This window comes from Bombina bombina, chromosome 2, assembly GCF_027579735.1.
Source record: "Bombina bombina isolate aBomBom1 chromosome 2, aBomBom1.pri, whole genome shotgun sequence".
Lineage (NCBI taxonomy): Eukaryota > Metazoa > Chordata > Amphibia > Anura > Bombinatoridae > Bombina > Bombina bombina.
Genome location: NC_069500.1, coordinates 202,389,666 through 202,407,576, shown reverse-complemented (window position 1 = coordinate 202,407,576; position 17,911 = coordinate 202,389,666). Strand labels below are relative to the sequence as shown.

At 40.2% G+C, this 17,911-nt stretch overlaps 1 protein-coding gene across 1 annotated transcript in view; it reads left to right on the top strand.

Moving 5' to 3' along the window:
• MCCC2 (methylcrotonyl-CoA carboxylase subunit 2) overlaps positions 1 to 17,911 on the top strand; it is a 248,697-nt gene that overhangs the window by 73,964 nt on the left and 156,822 nt on the right. The window contains exons 8-9 of the mRNA XM_053701441.1: positions 12,513 to 12,577; positions 14,082 to 14,181. Of these exons, the coding sequence (XP_053557416.1) occupies positions 12,513 to 12,577; positions 14,082 to 14,181 (165 nt within the window). The remainder of the gene's footprint in view (positions 1 to 12,512; positions 12,578 to 14,081; positions 14,182 to 17,911) is intronic.

The following is a 17,911-nucleotide window of genomic DNA, read 5'->3' as shown; positions in this document are numbered from 1 at the left end:
TCATTAGAAAGAAATTAAAGGACCAGTCAACACATTTAGATTTGCATAATCAACAAATGCAAGATAACAAGACAATGCAATAGCACTTAGTCTGAACTTCAAATGAGTAGTAGATTTTTTTATAACAAATTTTAAAGTTATGTATATTTCCATTCCCCTTGTACCATGTGATAGCAATCAGCCAATCACAAATGCATATACGTATAGTCTGTGAATTCTTGCACATGCTCAGTAGGATCTGGTGACTCAAAAATTGTAAATATAAAAGACTGTGCACATTTTTTTTAATGGAAGTAAATTGGAAAGTTGTTTAAAATTACATGCTGTATCTGAATCATGAAAATGTAATTTAACCTGAGTGTCCCTTTAAGCAAATTAAATAATAGAAATAAATTGGAATGTTGTTTAAATTTGTATTTTCTATATGAATTATGAAAGAAAAATCTTAAATCTTAAACAATCACCAATGTGCAATCCTATCAGGTACTAGTTTTAGCAACATTACAACTGATGAACCCAGGATATAACTTAATTTTCCATCAAATCCAACTCAACATCCTAAGTGATTAATATAATATAAATAAAATGGAGCCCCTAAAATAAAGTGAGATCAAGAATCATGGAAATAATTTCACTCATAATATATATATATATATATATATATATATATATATATATATATATATATATAGGGGCTCCAGTTTAGCATTGTTGATTAGGTTAGGCTGGGACAGTCACTGAAAGGGGCAGCTTATTTAAAATAATAATCTATCTAGAATGAATAAAACGGCAGCCCATTTATTTATATTATTTCTAATACTAGGTAATCCTTAAAATCTATGTAATATTTTTCTTTTATTTATAATTGTTGCTTATCTACCCAAATTAATCACACAATTTAACATAAATTGGTTTAATGATAATTTTCTTCTTAAAACGGGGAGAGTCCACAGCTGCATTCATTACTTATGGGAAATACAGAAACTGGCCACCAGGAGGAGGCAAAGACACCCCAGCCAAAGGCTTAAATACCTCCCCCACTTCCCTCATCCCCCAGTCATTCTTTGCCTTTCGTCACAGGAGGTTGGCACAGAAGTGTTAGAAGATAACAAAATAGTCTCTTATGGAGGGTAGTACTCTTCGAGTTGGGACAGGAGTTTTAAGTAGTCCTATCAGCCTCTCAGTGAGAGCTTGGATGAAAGTTGGAGCCCGGAGATGCAGGGAGAGTCTTTCTGCAAAACCATCTCGACTCATATCAACAGCTCCGTAAGCAATCATGTCAGAAGCGATGCTACTATCTGTCACACTTGAAGGACCGTGTTACTGTTCCACGGCATAGAATATTACGGAATACGGAATATTCAGGTTTTTTGAGCTATGCATTTTCTTGATGGGACTGGCACGCTTTTCCTTGACCTTTAGGTTGCACCTTGTGACCGGGTGTGGTCATGTTTATCGTTCCCCATTTCCGTATTCTTGACCGAGGGTCGGTGGAGAAGATATTTATTTTCTCCAGAGGTTGCAGCTAGGTTGCGCATGGCCATACTCTTGGTGGTGGCGCGTTTACAGTTTGAGGGCCAGTTAAGAGCTTATCCGTGTCCTATTCACCTGGGGGTGCCAGGTGAGCCAAGTATTTACTCTGGGGGAGCGGTTCCCTCTGAGGCTTCAGGGGTACTTCTGTCAGGGTCAAGGCCTTCAAATGCCCCGTTGATGATGGATTTTGCATTCAGATTCAGAATAACACGCCTGTGTGTACTGCTGAGGCATGTATTGGAGGTTTTGGAGGAATTCAGCCTTTATTGGCCTTTGGATCCTCAGTCTTCTGATTCTGATGATGAACAGCACTAGACAAATTGAGGGATGTGTTTCCTGTTCCTTATTTTGTTTGTGTATCTAATCTCAGTTTTGAGCTCTTGAGGAAACAGGACTCCGACAGGCTGGTCCTGTTGGTTTTCTATCTTTTTTTGCGTTCACCTGTGGGTGTGGCCTACTTTCTTTTGATCCAGTTAGGATGTGTTTCTTTTTTTCTCGGAGCTCCAGACTGTTGTAGACATTTCCTTTTTTTTTTTTTATAGTTTTATTTACATATCAGCAATAATTCACAAAAGCAAAAATGACATAAAAATCTCAAAAATTAAACATTTAAACAATTAATAGCATTTTATACTTTCATCAGTCAGTAAATAATTTAGTTGTTCTGCTGAAATTTTATCTTTAATTAGACAACCTCAACCCCCCCCCCCCCCCCCCCCCCCCCCGGAAAAAAAATAAAAAAATAATAATAATATAAACAAAACAAAACCAAAAAAAAATTATAATGGAAAGGGAAGACAAGGAAGAAAAGGAAGGGGAACGGGATGGGGACAAAGAAGGGTACAGGGGGACCTCCTCCCCCCCCTCCCCCCGCTGGGAGCCGCGGTTCGAAGGACAGAGGGCGTGGTGAAGAGACCATAAAAGAGTTCAGATGTAGTTTCCTATATCATCTCAATCACTGAGACGTTACCAGGCACCCAAGAGCACCAATTCTGAATTTCTAAATGGAAATATTAAATCATTCATCTCAGCCTCAGGCATTGACTTTATGAAAGCTGACCATTTACCAAAGAATTGTCTGATGTCTTCGTCTTTATCTAGATTAGTGTCTCTTTGTTCTAGTAGACATTGTTTTTTCAGACAATTCTTGATCTCCGAGATAGTTGGAGTTGTTCTCATTTTCCATTTTTTGAGGATAATATATCTGGTCGCCAATATAGAAAGGAGTACGAATTTATCATGTGAATTGTAATTCTTTGGGCCGAATATTATATAGGATTGTGTAAGGCCTAGAGGAGAAATTTTAACGGTAGGTAGGGGTTGCTAATATTTTCCTCCAATGGATTATTCGCAACATAGTTACTATAAGATATCCAGTCGGCCACCACTTGAATCAAGAAGGCATAATTGTATGATCGGATATCTGGCAGTGCAAAACCACCGCTGTCTTTCGGGAGGGACAGTTTACTCAGCGATATTCTAGGTTTTTTCTCCAGCCATAGGAATTTACTAAGTGCGCTATTGAAACAGCAAATGTCCCTCTCTAGAAGAATTAATGGAATATTCTGTAGAAGATAAAGAAGCTTTGGAAGCAAGACCATTTTAAAAAGGGCAATCCGGCCAGAAATAGATAGTGGTAATGATTGCCAGTTTTTGAGTTTCTCCTTGATACTTGCTAAGATTGGAGTGAAATTAAGCTCGTACAGTTCCCTGGGCGAAGAGGGAATGAATATACCTAAATATTTAAGGGATTCTCTAGCCACGGTAAAAGGGATGTCCAGAGGAGAGTTGCTATTTTGCAAAGCCATAACAATTCTGATTTTGCTTCGTTGATCTTGTAGCCCGAGAAGGAGCCAAATCTAGCAGTGATGTTTAATAGTTTGGGAATACTAGTTTTAATATCTGATAAGTATAATAGTAGGTAGTCAGCATAAAGAGCGATTTTTATGACCTGATTGCCCAGCTTGATTCCTGCTAATTGTTGTCTGACCATAATTGCCAAGGGTTCGATTGAGACGTCGAAGAGTAGGGACAAAGGGCACCCCTGACGAGTTCCCCTTCCAAGGGTTATCTATGATGATAAAGTATGATTAATGATCAGACTAGTGTATGGGTCTTTATACAGATTCATGATAAAGTTAAGAAAGTTGCCCCTGAAGTCAAACTTAGCCAGTGAGGTAAAAAGATGATCAAAGTGGATTGAATCGAATGCACTTCGGTCTGGTGCACTTCGGTCGCCCCCACCCTCCGACGTCTCCATGGTCCTAAAATAATCTGTAATGACTATGGCCTCTCTGATTTTTGCTGAGGAGTTTCGATTATAGAGAAACCCAGCCTGATCTGAATGGATGATATTAGCTAGTGGTGCCTGAAGGCGCCTAGCAATAATGGAGCAGAAAATTTTATAATCTCCGTTTAAGAGAGCTATGGGTCTATATGATTCCTTGAGGGAGGGATCTTTCCCACCCTTTAAGATTAGAATGGCATTGGAGGCAGAGAAAGAAGTAGCTACTGGGTTACCTTTGACATACATGTTGTTATATAAATTATTAAGATAGGGAGTAATCTCGAAGCTCATGATTTTGTAGAACTCATTCGGGAGGCCATCTGGTCCTGGTGTCTTATTTGTGGCGAAGTCTGATATGGTTTTTATTATTTCTGCATCAGTGATTGGAGCATTAAGGGTATCGACCATTTCAGATGATATTTTAGGGCAGGAAATTTCGCTCCAAAATTGTGACGCTTGGGTATGGTTCGAGCTCCTATAGGAGTACAGGTCTTGATAATATCTAAAAAATGTCTCTGCAATATCATCAGGCTTATCAAGGAGAGTGCCCTCCTGCTGGATGCTCTCAATGAAGGTTGACTTTTTCTCCCTTTTGACCAAATTCGCCAGTAATTTGCCGGATTTATTGCCGAATCTGTAGATTCTGGCTTGGAGTCTTAGCTCCCTCTGTGTTTCCTGAAAGACCGCAAATGTATCTCTGGCGTTTTTGGCCCTTATATATTTTGCCCAGTTTATAGCTGATTTTTCCATCAAGAAGGAGTTGTAAGAATTTATTACTGAGTTGGTGATTTCTTTCTCTCTTAATCTAATTTTCATGGCTCTTATAGCACTATAGGCTATAATTTCGCCCCTGAGGACTGCCTTTGTGGCTTCCCAGAATACCAGGGGAGAGTCTATATAGGCCTGATTATGTTGAAGATAGTCAGAAAATTTAATTTTTAGCCAGTTTTTAAATTTTAGGTCGGTCGCAAGGTAGGACGAAAAGATAAAGCGTGTTGGCCCATTTTTAAAATGGTTAAGCTGGAATTCCAGTGAAATAGGACCATGGTCAGAAAGAAAGATGGGTAATATACTTGCCTTTACCTCTGACATGGTTAATCTATCATTAATTAAAAATAGGTCAATTCTAGACAATGTCTTGTGAGCCCTAGATAGGCAGGTGAAATCCCTAACGTCAGGGTTCTGGAGCCTCCAGATGTCTTTTACTGCTAGGTTCTGCATAATTGTTTTTATTAACTTAGCTTCTAGGTTATCCCTTTTTTGTTTGGGCGATTTAGTAGAGTTTCTAAGTCTGTTGAGCGGGCAGTGTGGAGACATATTAAAGTCGCCACCGAGGACCAGGTGACCCTCATGAACGGAGAGGATTTTGGCCTGACTCCTGGACCAGAACCCTGGATCCAGGTTATTGGGGCGTATATATTGCAGAGGGTAAAGATTGTTTTACCAATTTTTGCTTTTAATATCAAGAATCTGCCCTCATGGTCTGCTTCACTATAAATGGCCTCTAAATTGATTTTTTTCCCTATCAGGATGGCCACCCCTCTCCTTCTTCCATCTCCCGGGGAGAAAAAAATTTATTTCACCCAGGAAGATCTGAGTTTTAGAGACTCCTCCGATGTCAAATGTGTTTCTTGTAGAAATGCTATTTCGGCTCAGAGTTTCCTCAGATGTGTAAGGATAGCTTTCCTTTTAATGGGGGTGGTGATCCCTCCCACATTCCAAGAAATCAATTTAAAATTTACCATCTGGAATTAAGCCAGATATCTAGATATAGTAATTGGGGAAGGAGGGGAGAGGAAAAAAGAGAGAGAGAAAAAAAAAAAAAGAGAGGCGAGGAAAAGGACAGGGAAAAAAGGGGGGAGGGAAAGAGAAGGGAAAAAAAGAGAGAAAGAAAAAAAAAAAGGAAAAAGAGAGAGAAAAGGCCCTATCCAACCATGTTCTCCTGGACCAGCATAGTCCTTGCTTATAATCTCCATGAGAAAAAAGGAGGAAGAAATAAGAAAAAGAGGGGGAGAGTGATAGTGACCTATTTTCGGCCTGACGTCTCTGTGCCTAAGATGTTAGCATCCTTCAGATGTTGTTCTACCTCTTGTAAAGTGTTTAGAATATAGACATTCTCTCCCTCTGTGATTTTCAGTTTTGCAGGGTAAATAATAGTGGCTTGGCAGCCCTGTTGGATTAGTCTAGTGCATATAGGGGCTAACACCCTCCTCTTAGATGTTGTCTCAGCTGAAAAATCCTGAAAGAGGAGAATTTTAGTTTCTCCAAGCATAATCGGCTGATTCTTTCGGTAAAATTGCATCAGTGTAACCTTGTCTTGAAAATGTAAGAGTTTTGCAATCACTGGGTCTAGAATTGCCTTTATTATCCACCCAGGGTCTGCCAAGCCTATGTGCTCTTTCCACTACAATTTGGGGATAGTTGGATGGGATTTTAAGAAGTTGAGGTAACAGCTCAGAGATAAATGTGTTTAAATTCTCATGAGGTTTGTCCTCTGGAACCCCTATTAGCCGAATATTGTTCCTACGGGAGCGGTTTTCGAGGTCTTCGAGTTTGGCCTGCATTGTAATGATAGAATGATTGATAGATTCTGAATTAGCACTGTGAAGTGTGGTCAGATCTTCAAGATCTGACACTCTCTGTTCAACTTCATTAATTCTATTAGCAAACTGTCTGACTTCCTGCGATAGAAGTGTTATGTCTTGTCTGATCTCTAGTTTAAGTGCCTTGAAATTGGGAGCCAGTGCTTCCGAAATTTTAGTGACCAAAGTTTGAATGTCAAATACGTCAGTCTGAGTGGATACAAGAACAGATGTTACTTGTGGTTCAGACAGGGTATCTGAGGTGTTCTTGGCTTTCCTGTCTCTTTGCCTTGCAGCCATGGCTGGTGAGGGAGTCTTAGAGTGAGGGTGGAGAAATTTGTCCATGTGCCAAAATCAGGAGGGGGGATAAAACTTACGAGTACTAGGGAGAGAATCCTCTCAGTTATATAGAGGGGGAAAAGAAAGTGGGGCAAGGGAGTGAGGGAAGAGTGAGGGAGGTGCAGGGAAGAGGGTTGTGTCAAATATTAACCTGTGTTAATGAGAGAGAAGAAGAAAAAAAAAAAATTAAGTGGATAGGTCCAAACCGAAAAGTGAGTTAAGGCTTGCTCACCAGGCCGAATACGGAAATGGCAAATGGAATGGTGTTAGAGACAAGAATTGTGAGTTCAGTTCAAATTTGTATGCTATGCCTCTATCACTAGCTATTATAGGAGGAAACCGAAGGGTCAGATCAGCAAGATTTGAAACAAAGTTATTTTACAAATTTTCGTTCAGTTGCACCTTAGCTGGCCCAACACCTCAGGGGGAGGATGTCGTTTAGGAACTAAACAGATAGTTCTATTTAATATTTAAACATAGAGATCAACATTGTGCGTGGAATGTTATGCAGTGCTTTTGCCTAATATCAGTTTGGAGAGAGCTTAACTCAACAGGAGAAAATGACCAAGAGCCACCTCTGGCTTAAGGCCTGTTTATAGAATAAGCTCTTTTTATTAGATTAGAAGTCGATATCCCCTCCCCCCTCCTGTTATGATAGGCTTGATCCCAGCAACCCTATGGATTTATAGTGGTGAAGGTTATTCTTACTCCGTTAACAATGTTGCCAGACAGACTTAAACAGTTAAGTGTTTTAACACTGTCAGTTCTCAGCTATCAGACCGATCTTAACTTCCAGCTGTCCCCGGGCAGCGCCAGAAAAGTCTGGAGCTCGCCCCGAGACCTCTGTAGTTATTAAATACAGCAAAAGTTTAATTAACTTTAAATGTTTTGACTTTCAAGGAACTTTAAGCTCTGTGCAAAAAAGAACAGAGTGGGACTAATTAAAGCTAGATCCTGGGTGACAGATTTCAAAAAGGAGAATACAGTCAAGCTCCTTTTAATACCCAGCTACTCAGAGGAGGAAAAAACCAAACACTTTGTTATTATTGTGGAAAGATATCACAGCTGTCACTGGGATTTTACCCTTCCAACAGTTAGAGGGGTTTGCTATGAGTTATTACTCCTATAGGCAAAAAGAAATTATATGATACCCTTAGAGGTTATTCAACAATTATGCTAAACAAATTTTCCCTAGACCAAGTGCAGATATTGGTTGTTAAAACCCAATACAGTTGTGCAATCAGCTTTTAGTGTTATACACCTATGGCCAAGATTATATCTAGACAATCTTGCTTTTACTCATTATGTGTTTAGCTTGGCGTCATTATTTTGCATCTACTAATTGTTTTTCTTGTGGTTTAAGGTGATTATCTTAGGTTTCTATATTTTTGTACAATAATAAATATATTTTGTATCAATGTTCAGTCCAAAAAGAAAAAAAGAAAAACATTTCAGCAGTTAGTGATTTTATGATCACAGACAGCTAACAACTTAAGTGGTTAGGATGAAATAAGGAAAAAAAAGAAAACAAAATAGCATTGTCCCATTTGCATTATATTCAGTTAGGAGTATCTTTTTTTTTCCTCTCTGATTTTCCCTAGAATTGTCCATTTAAAGATTAGTTATAATGAGGCAAGGTTGGATTTGTGCTAAATTAGCAGGGTGCAAATGTTTTTCTCCAATATGTAGGCAGGCAGATATGCTCTTTATGCACTTTTATGGGCCCACTTCCAAAGAAGTCTCCAAGCCGGTCAACACCAGTCTGCTAGCCCTGTGTTTCTTTGCTGAGGACCACCTTAAAAGTTCTTGTTATTACATAGGTATGTATGTGGGCAGCGGTGCTCTGCAACTTGACTTACCCCCTCTCACGTCGTCCAGCCGCCCGCCGTGTTCTTCGCCGACATCCAGGATCCTGTGGAATGGTTCAATCCCTGAGGTGGCCACCCTCAGTACCTCCCGCCTCACGATTCCATGCAAGACTCAAACTTCGTCTCCCCTCGCGCAGCACCGGTGGGAGGGGAGAGAGAGAAGCACTGTGCAGGAGCGTAAGGAGCAGATTCCCACAGCCTGTCTCCGGTCCAGAGCCAAGCCGTCTCCCTCCCGCGCAGCACCGGTGGGGGAGGGATGAGACGGGCGCTCGTCAGCAGGGTAAGTAGATCAGTAGAGGGGAATCCTAGGAGGCACACCTTGCAGGGTTGGAGAAAAGTACTGTGATCTTTAGGCTTGAGGTTAGCCGCACTGGGGCGGCGGGCAGCGAGGACAAAGAGAGGGGGGATACTTAGATTAGCAGGTAGGGCACTGCTGGAAGGCAAAAGTAGATGAAAAAAGAGAGTGGAATGACTTGAGGCAGAGGTGCCGCTTGTTTGTACCGCACCTGTATACACCAGGTAAACTTTTAGGCCGCTTGAAGTGAGTTCGAGTGGCTGGTGTTAGACATAAACCAGAGGGGTGACAGTCCCCTGGAAGGGGTTCCAGAATGGTCTTACTAATTGCCCAGAGAGAAGCAGCCCCAGAACTTGGGGCAGGGCGCAAAAGTTTCACCGCCAGCAACTGTAGGGCTGGAGCTGCGAGCTCAGCGTTGCTTGCCTTGCTCCTCCTCCACCGGAACCTCCCAACCTGTAGACATTTCCTTTTAGGAAACTTTTTTTTTTCTTCTCTGGGATTTTGATACTAGCGATTTTATGGTTGCGATGGTGGTTGCTTCCGGCGGAAGTCACATAATACAAAAACAAAACAAAAAAAAAGTCTCATATATGTTAAGACAATTTTTAGGCCTCAGGGCTTATTTGTCTGTTGCTTGCCTGTTTGTTTAGTCTTGCCCTGCTAGGGTTTAGACCTTTTTTTGTTAGCCCTTGAACAGTTTCGGTTGTATCCTGGTCTGCAGGCTAGTCCTGTTTGGGTACTAGTTCTCTCTGTTCTTTTGTGGTTTTATCAGACATTTTGTATCCTTGACCACGGGCTGGTCCGGTTTGGGTACTCATTTTGTTTACCTCTTGCTTCAAGGTTGTTTTCTACAAGTTTTGGACCTTTCTATCCTGGGTATCAGGCTGATCCTAGGTTACAAGGTTTTTGGTCTCTGCCTTTCCCAGGATTATGATTTCTGCTATGTCAGGTTTTTTGTTGTTCCTGAGTCCTTGGACAGGAGCTAGAGTCCTCCCTTCTTGGGAAGGATCAGATGTCTGTTTGGAGATCTCCAGTACCTGGTGTAGGGGGCGCTGTTCCCCCCTATTGATACTCCTTGTGGATAAATTGTCTGATTTTGGATCTCTTTTGCCAGTATTTATCTCCTCTTATTGTGGATTGCTGGCTTGCATTTACTCTTTTTGGGGGTAGGACTTCGGACATCTAGTCGCAGAGACTAGGTTCTTAGGGACCGATTTTTGTCCTTGTTGTATCCTCTTTTTTGATCCTATATGTTTGGGGATCTGGGAGATCCTTATGCAGTCTCTCTTGCCGTCAACCGATAGGAGTTTTAGGAGTCTTCGTTCATTTGTTAACTCATTGCGCTATAGGGTTCTGAGGGCTGATCCAGGCTGAATCTTTAGATACTGTTGTGTTCTCTCTCTCATGGAGTTCTGATCTCTTTGGGTTCTTCCTTTGTCTGCAGACTTTGTGGGTGTTATCTTAGAGGCCCTTTGGGGCTGCATAGATAGCCACTTGGATATTCATGTGTGATCAGAGTTCAAAACCCTTTGGGTATGGCATGTAATTTTTTGGGGCAATTTTCCTTTTCCAGATAACATTGTGGTTGTTACACAAGGTTTTTGGTATTGATCCGGCCCCTGGTGTTGGGGGTCCGTTTTCTTAACCTACTCCTTTTCTTTGAGTTGGCATTTCGGTTATTTTGTTTTCATGATTTTACAGTCTTGGATCTGTCCGACATCAGCAGGGTGACATCTCCTTGTTCCTACCGAGGCGGCTCCCTTTCTCGCTTCTGGAGAGATGGAGTTTATTCTGGGTATTTCTTTATGGAATGTTCCTGGGTTTCCCTGTTTTCCTTCGAGTTAGAAGGATCTGGTCTGCTGCATCTATACCATAGGCTCCTCCAGAGATAGTTTCCTCATCTAGCTCTTCGAGTTCAGTGGGCCAAGGGCCTCTCTTGTCTGCTTTGTACCCTCCCTTCGGGTTTCTGAGGGGTAATAAGGATAGGTATCCTGGATCCGAGTTAGTTTATCTGGATGTTGGTGCCTCCTTCCTGCTTCCTTTTCTTGGGAACTCATGGTTGGAGATTCTTTATCTGATCACTGGGCATCATCGATGCTGGGATATTTTAATCCTCTCTTGTCCTTGGGAAATTGACAGTCGCTTCTATGATAGGACTGTTCGCTTGGAGTAGGGGTCAGATATTCTGACTGCTCAGGATCCTTTCTTAGGTTGGGAGGCCCTGCAGGAACCTTCCCTTAGCAGTGGTGGGTTCTTTCCTTTGAGTTTTCTCTTATACTTGCCAGGAATGTCCTGGTGTAAGTTTCTAGCTACTTGGTTGTCTTGTTACTATGTTTTGACGTTTAGTCTGACGGCCTATCTGATGGAAGCCTGTGGCATAAACGGATTTTACTATTCCGTTTCTGTTCTGCTCCCAGGGTTTTTTCTGACCTGCAGGTGTTCAGTTCTCTGTGCTAAGTTAGCTGTCTATGGTATGGTAGTCTTGTTCTACCTTTTGTCCTTCTGGGACTTCGGTTCTGGTTCAGTCTTTACATTGGTTCCCTTTGGATCCATGTGGGAGGTGGTCTGAAAAATGTACCTTTCCTTGCTCTCCTCCGTTGATAGTGTGTTTTCTTCGGGACTTTGTCCTTTTGCAGCCTGGTAGCCAATCTTTTTGAGTTGTGCTAGGGGCTTCTCTCTCTGTTTTGTTCTTGAATCTTCTGGATGTTTAGGGAGGTTCTTTCTGACCTTCTTATTTGTTTCTGCCCCTCTTTCATTTGGGAAAATGTGGTGTGGGAGTTTTCTTTGTGTGCTTCTAGAGAGTGGGTCTCCTCAGTGGCTTTTGTGCTCTGTGGAGTCCAGAATTTAGAGTGATCTCTAACTCGGATCCTTATGGTTCTTATTGTCGGGCAGTTACCTTGTCCTCTTTCAATATTTTTGTGTTTACTGCTTCTATTGAAGTAGTTTTGTGTTTTGCAGGAATCTGGGTTGTGTCAGGCTGTAGTGCCATCAGAATTAATGCAGCTGTGGACTCTCCCCGTTTTAAGAAGAAAAACTTAAAAATTATGCTTACCTGCTAATTTTCTTTTCTTCTGAACAGGGAGAGTCCACAGCTCCCCGTCTGTTTTTTTTTCTGTGGGTGACCTTAAATTATTTTTTATTTGTTCTTCTGGCACCTTTTTTCACCCTGATATTTATCCTACTGTTCCTTGTTCTCTTGGCAGAATGACTGGGGGATGAGGGAAGTGGGGGAGGTATTTAAGCCTTTGGCTGTGGTGTCTTGGCCTCCTCCATGTGTCCAGGTTCTGTATTTCCCATAAGTAATGAATTCAGCTGTGGACTCTCCCTGTTCAGAAGAAAAGAAAATTATCAAGTAAGCATAATTTAAGTTTTGTTAAAAAAAAAACCTGAAAATAATTTATATTAGATTATTTTAGCTTAATATTGACTTAAACGTTAGCTAGGATGTCAGTAAACTATTCACGGTAGTGTACCCATTAAATTGGTTCTATGGAGAACACTGTAAAATTTGATTTGTAACAGAATTCCCAGTGCAGATTCCTTGGCCACATGTGAAAGATTATTTTTTTTTGAGTACCATGGTGTTGATATAACTTTGCATATTTCAGGTGAAAGCAGCTACCGGTGAAGAAGTATCAGCTGAAGACCTGGGTGGAGCCGATCTGCACTGCAGGTAACCTGCATGAAAATTGACCTTTACAGCTAATGTAATATCTCTTTGATCTGTTTTGTGCTGCAGGGAGCAGCTGTTTGTTACATGACAACAAGGGCTCTTAGCAAAAATAGTTTCATTCTACACAGAAATCTGTTGTCATCACCAAAACAAAAATCCAATTATTTCTAGTGGATTTATAAGGCAAGTGAGTAACACTAACAGCACCACTTAAACTCTCATTAGATGCAGCCAAGTCCTCCTATTTCACAGGCTTTGATCTATGTGTATCTAGGCTTTGGCCTAACCACTTATATTTCATTTGTTAGCAGCAGTGCAAGGCTTATAATAAAGAAAATAATATTGTTCTTAAGTCAAAAGCTACACATAACTATCTGGTGTAGGGAGTCTGCTAGGGCTTCAGGTTGGTGATTATAATATGCATGGTCAGACTGTATAAGGAATGTAAAGGGATGCCCTTAATCACTTTACTGCCAGCAGAGAGGGCAAGATACTCACGTCTGTAGTTTCTGCAGGATCAGCCCATTTTAGTGGGTGCGTTCTTGACAACAATAAGTAGTGGTTTTTAATCTACAAAACCAGCTATTTCAAATACAAAAAGGAGCAATTTTCCATACTTTTAATATTATACAGCTGGTATAGCAAGTTATTGGGAAAACAAATGTTAGAATGCAATGCATATTTAAATATACACATAGTGTATTCCAGTCCTTTTCAAAAGTTTATGAAAAAAGTTTATGAAATGATTTATCTACAAAGAAAATCCAATATACTTAAATGGTGAATGTTATAGGAAAAAACTGGGACAAACATTTCTAAAACAATAAAATGTACCCTATTGCTAGTAAGTTAAAGGGACGGTAAAGTAAAAAAAAATGTCATTATTAGATGCATGCAATTTTAAACAACCTTCCTTTAGCACGTTATAGCATTTTGCAACAATGCTTGTGGCAATGTTATACAGTAATAGAGACACTGCTTCCATAGACTGCTAAAGACACCGACACACCTGAGCCCCCTTGAGCCTATCTAGGTTTACTCATCAACAAAACAAAGCAAGAGAATGAATCACATTTCATAATAGAAGTAAATTGCCAAGTTGTTTAAATGGACAGTATACACCAATTTTCATATAACTGCATGTAATCTGAATCATGCAAGTTTAATTTTGACTTTACTGTCCCTTTAAACGATACAGTGGCTATAATTTATTAAAATCCCAGATAGTTCCCTTACTGGATAATGCAATTAATATTATTTGCTTGAACAGTGCTTGTTGGCTCTGTGTTTAATGTCCATTCAGTCTAATAGTGTGGGTGCTATCTTCCCTGGGTAACAGAAAACACGTAACTATAGATTACCTTTCCAGCATAAAATATAGGTAGGATTGTGTTTGTACTGATGTATTACTGGCTTTGCCATTAGGGTAAAATCCACAAATTCCTTCTGGCGAATATCTGATTTATATGGCTGCTCTATGACTTTTCCTGTTTTGTTTGATCAGGAAGTCTGGTGTGACAGATCACTATGCAATAGACGACTCTCATGCTCTTCATCTGGCTCGGAAAGCTGTCAGAAGCCTGAATTATAAAAAGACTTTGGATGTAAGTTATCAAATCTTTATTAGCTGCACCTATTTTATGCGTTCCCAAGAAAATGTACGTCTGCCTCTGAACTTTTCAAGAAGTCTATCCAGAGCTAGAAGTAAAAAAAAACTTCAGCAGTACCCGACTTCTCTTGCAATTGTTGGCATTACAGGTCCCAGGATCAGCAAGGGAGCATGGTTTATATCACAATATACTGGAAAACACCACAAGTGCCGCTAAAATGAAACACAGAATTTGACGGTAGATAAGAACCAAAAAGGCCCATATTACATAAGGCTACCCTAAGAGAAAAATAACAAGTAATATGGGTGGACTTGATGGGCCTTTTTGGTTCTTATCTACTGTCAAATTCTATGTTTCATTTTAGTGCTACTTGTGGTGTTTCCCAGTATCGTGTGCCTTTTTATATTACAGAACAAAAGAAAAAAGGGGAAATGGTTTGTGCCCAACTCCTGTATAGTAAAATGTAAGTTTTATTATTACATTAAAATAAAATGCTTGTAAGCATAAGGGACTAAAACAATAATACCCTGTATAGACAGGGAAACAAAGTGTTAAAAGCAACCCACCAGCTCCCTAACAAAGATAAGGGTAGCTAGTGACAGCAAGGCAATAAAAAAACACTCAAAACACCCCTCAAAAGTTCCGACAATAACTGGAACCTCGGCGATGGGTGAGGGGGAGGACAAGCGGTGACAGAAAAGATAGGAAATAAGAGAGAAAGTAGGTAAATGCGTTTCGTCCTAGGTGACCTTTATCAATGCCCAAATTGCCTTTTTATATTAGCCACAACACTTGCTTTTCTGACCCTGCTGATAGTATGTGCACGTAAGGTGTTGTGCAGTCTTTAAGTCTAAATGTCTTACAATCACATTGAGCTGTGTTATGATGGTACAGCTGTTATTTTCTAAAAGAACATTTTATAATTTGTTTAAGGTTTCTTTCTTTCATGTAATTGGCAAGAGTCCATGAGCTAGTGACGTATGGGATATACATTCCTACCAGGTGGGGCAAAGTTTCCCAAACCTCAAAATGCCTATAAATACACCCCTCACCACACCCACAATTCAGTTTTACAAACTTTGCCTCCCATGGAGGTGGTGAAGTAAGTTTGTGCTAGATTTCTACGTTGATATGCGCTTCGCAGCAGGCTGAAGCCCGGTTTTCCTCTCAGAGTGCAGTGAATGTCAGATATGAAGAGAGTATTGCCTGTTTGAATACCATGGTCTTCCTCTAGGGGATCTATTTCATAGGTTCTCTGTTATCGGTCGTAGAGATTTCTTCTCCTACCTCCCTTTTCAGATCGACGATATACTCTTATATACCATTACCTCTACTGATTCTCGTTCAGTACTGGTTTGGCTATCTACTATATGTAGATGAGTGTCTTAGGGTAAGTAAGTCTTATTTTATTCATGACACTCTAAGCTATGGTTGGGCACTTTATATGTAAAGTTCTAAATATATGTGTTAAACTTATATTTGCCATGATTCAGGATAATCAGTATTCCTTCTTCAGACTGTCAGTTTAATTTTTTTGGGAAAATGCATATGAATTTATATTTCTCTTACCTTAAAATTTTCAATTGACTTTTTTTCTAAATTGCGGGCTGTTAGGCTCGCGGGTGCAGAAAATGCTTAAATTTTTTGCGTGATTTTTGGCGCGAGACTTTTTTGGCGCAAAAATTTCGTCATTTCCGGCGTCATAGTTGACGCCGGAAGATTTTGCGTGGTTGCGTCATTTTTGACGTATGTGTGTTGCGGACGTTTTTGGCGCCAAAAAATATGGGCGTCATTCTTGGCGCCACAAAATGTGGGCATTATACTTGGCGCCAAAAATGTGGGCGTCATACTTGACGCCAGTTTTTTTTCACATTATTTCAGTCTCACTTTTTAGTTGCTTCTGGTTTCTAGAGGCTTGTTTTGTTTTGCTTTTTTTCCCATTCCTGAAACTGTCATCTAAGGAATTTGATAATTTTGCTTTATATGTTGTTTTTTCTATTACATATTGCAAGATGTCACTACCTGACCCTGGATCAGAATCTACTTCTGGAAAGACGCTGCCTGATGTCGGTTCTACCAAAGCTAAGTGCATTTGTTGTAAACTTTTGGTAACTGTTCCTCCGGCTGTAGTTTGTGTTAGTTGTCATGATAAACTATCAAACGCAGATAATATTTCCATTAGTAATAATCCATTACCTGTTGTTGTTCCTTCAACATCTAATGTTCAGGATGTTCCTGTTAATGTAAGAGAATTTGTTTCTAATTCTATTCGGAAGGCTCTGTCTGTTATTCCTCCTCCTAGTAAACGTAAGAGGTCTTTTAAAACTTCTGATATTTCAGATGAATTTTTAAATGACCGCCATCATTCTGACTTATCTATTTCTGATGAGGATCTATCTGGTTCAGAAGATTCTGCCTCAGATATTGACACTGATAAATCTTCATATTTGTTTAAAATGGAGTTTATTCGTTCTTTACTTAAAGAAGTGTTGATTGCATTAGATATGGAGGAGTCTAGTCCTCTTGATATTAAAACTAATAAGCGTTTAAATTCAGTTTTTAAACCTCATGTAGTTATTCCAGAAGTTTTTCCAGTTCCTGATGCTATTTCAGAAGTAATTTCTAGGGAATGGAATAGTCTGGGTACTTCATTTACTCCTTCTACAAGGTTTAAGAAATTGTACCCTTTGCCATCTGATAGATTAGAGTTTTGGGAAAAAATCCCCAAAGTTGATGGGGCTATCTCTACTCTTGCTAAACGTACTACTATTCCTACGGCAGATAGTACTTCTTTTAAAGATCCTATAGATAGGAAGCTTGAATCCTTTCTAAGGAAGGCTTATTTATGTTCAGGTAATCTTCTTAGACCTGCTATTTCTTTGGCTGATGTTGCTGCAGCTTCCACCTTCTGGTTGGAGGCTTTAGCGCAACAAGTGTCAGACCATAATGCTTATAGCATTGTTAAACTTCTTCAACATGCTAATAACTTTGTTTGTGATGCCATTTTTGACATCATTAGAATTGATGTCAGATATATGTCTTTAGCTATTTTAGCTAGAAGAGCTTTAATGGCTTCAGTCTTGAAATGCAGATATGACTTCTAAGTCAACGTTGCTTTCTCTTTCTTTCCAAGGTAATAAATTATTTGGTTCTCAGTTGGATTCAATAATTTCAACTGTTACTGGGGGGAAGGGAGCCTTTTTGCCTGAGGACAAAAAACCTAAAGGCAAATATAGGGCTGCTAATCGTTTTCGTTCCTTTCGTCAGAATAAGGAACAGAAGCCTGACCCTTCCCCTAAAGGAACAGTTTCCGTTTGGAAACCTTCTCCAGTCTGGAATAAATCCAAGCCTTTTAGATAGTCAAAACCAGCTCCCAAATCCGCATGAAGGTGCGGCCCTCATTCCAGCTCAGCTGGTAGGGGCAGGTTACGATTTTTCAAAGATGTTTGGATCAATTCGATTCAAAGTCTTTGGATTCAGAATATTGTTTCACAAGGGTACAGAATAGGTTTCAAGGTAAGACAGCCTGTGAGAAGATTTTTTCTCTCACGCATTCCAGTAAACCCAGTAAAGGCTCAGGCGTTTCTGAAATGTGTTTCAGACCTAGAGTCGGCTGGGGTAATTGTGCCAGTTCCAGTTCTGGAACGGGGTCTGGGGTTTTACTCAAATCTCTTCATTGTACCAAAGAAGGAGAATTCCTTCAGACCAGTTCTGGATCTAAAAA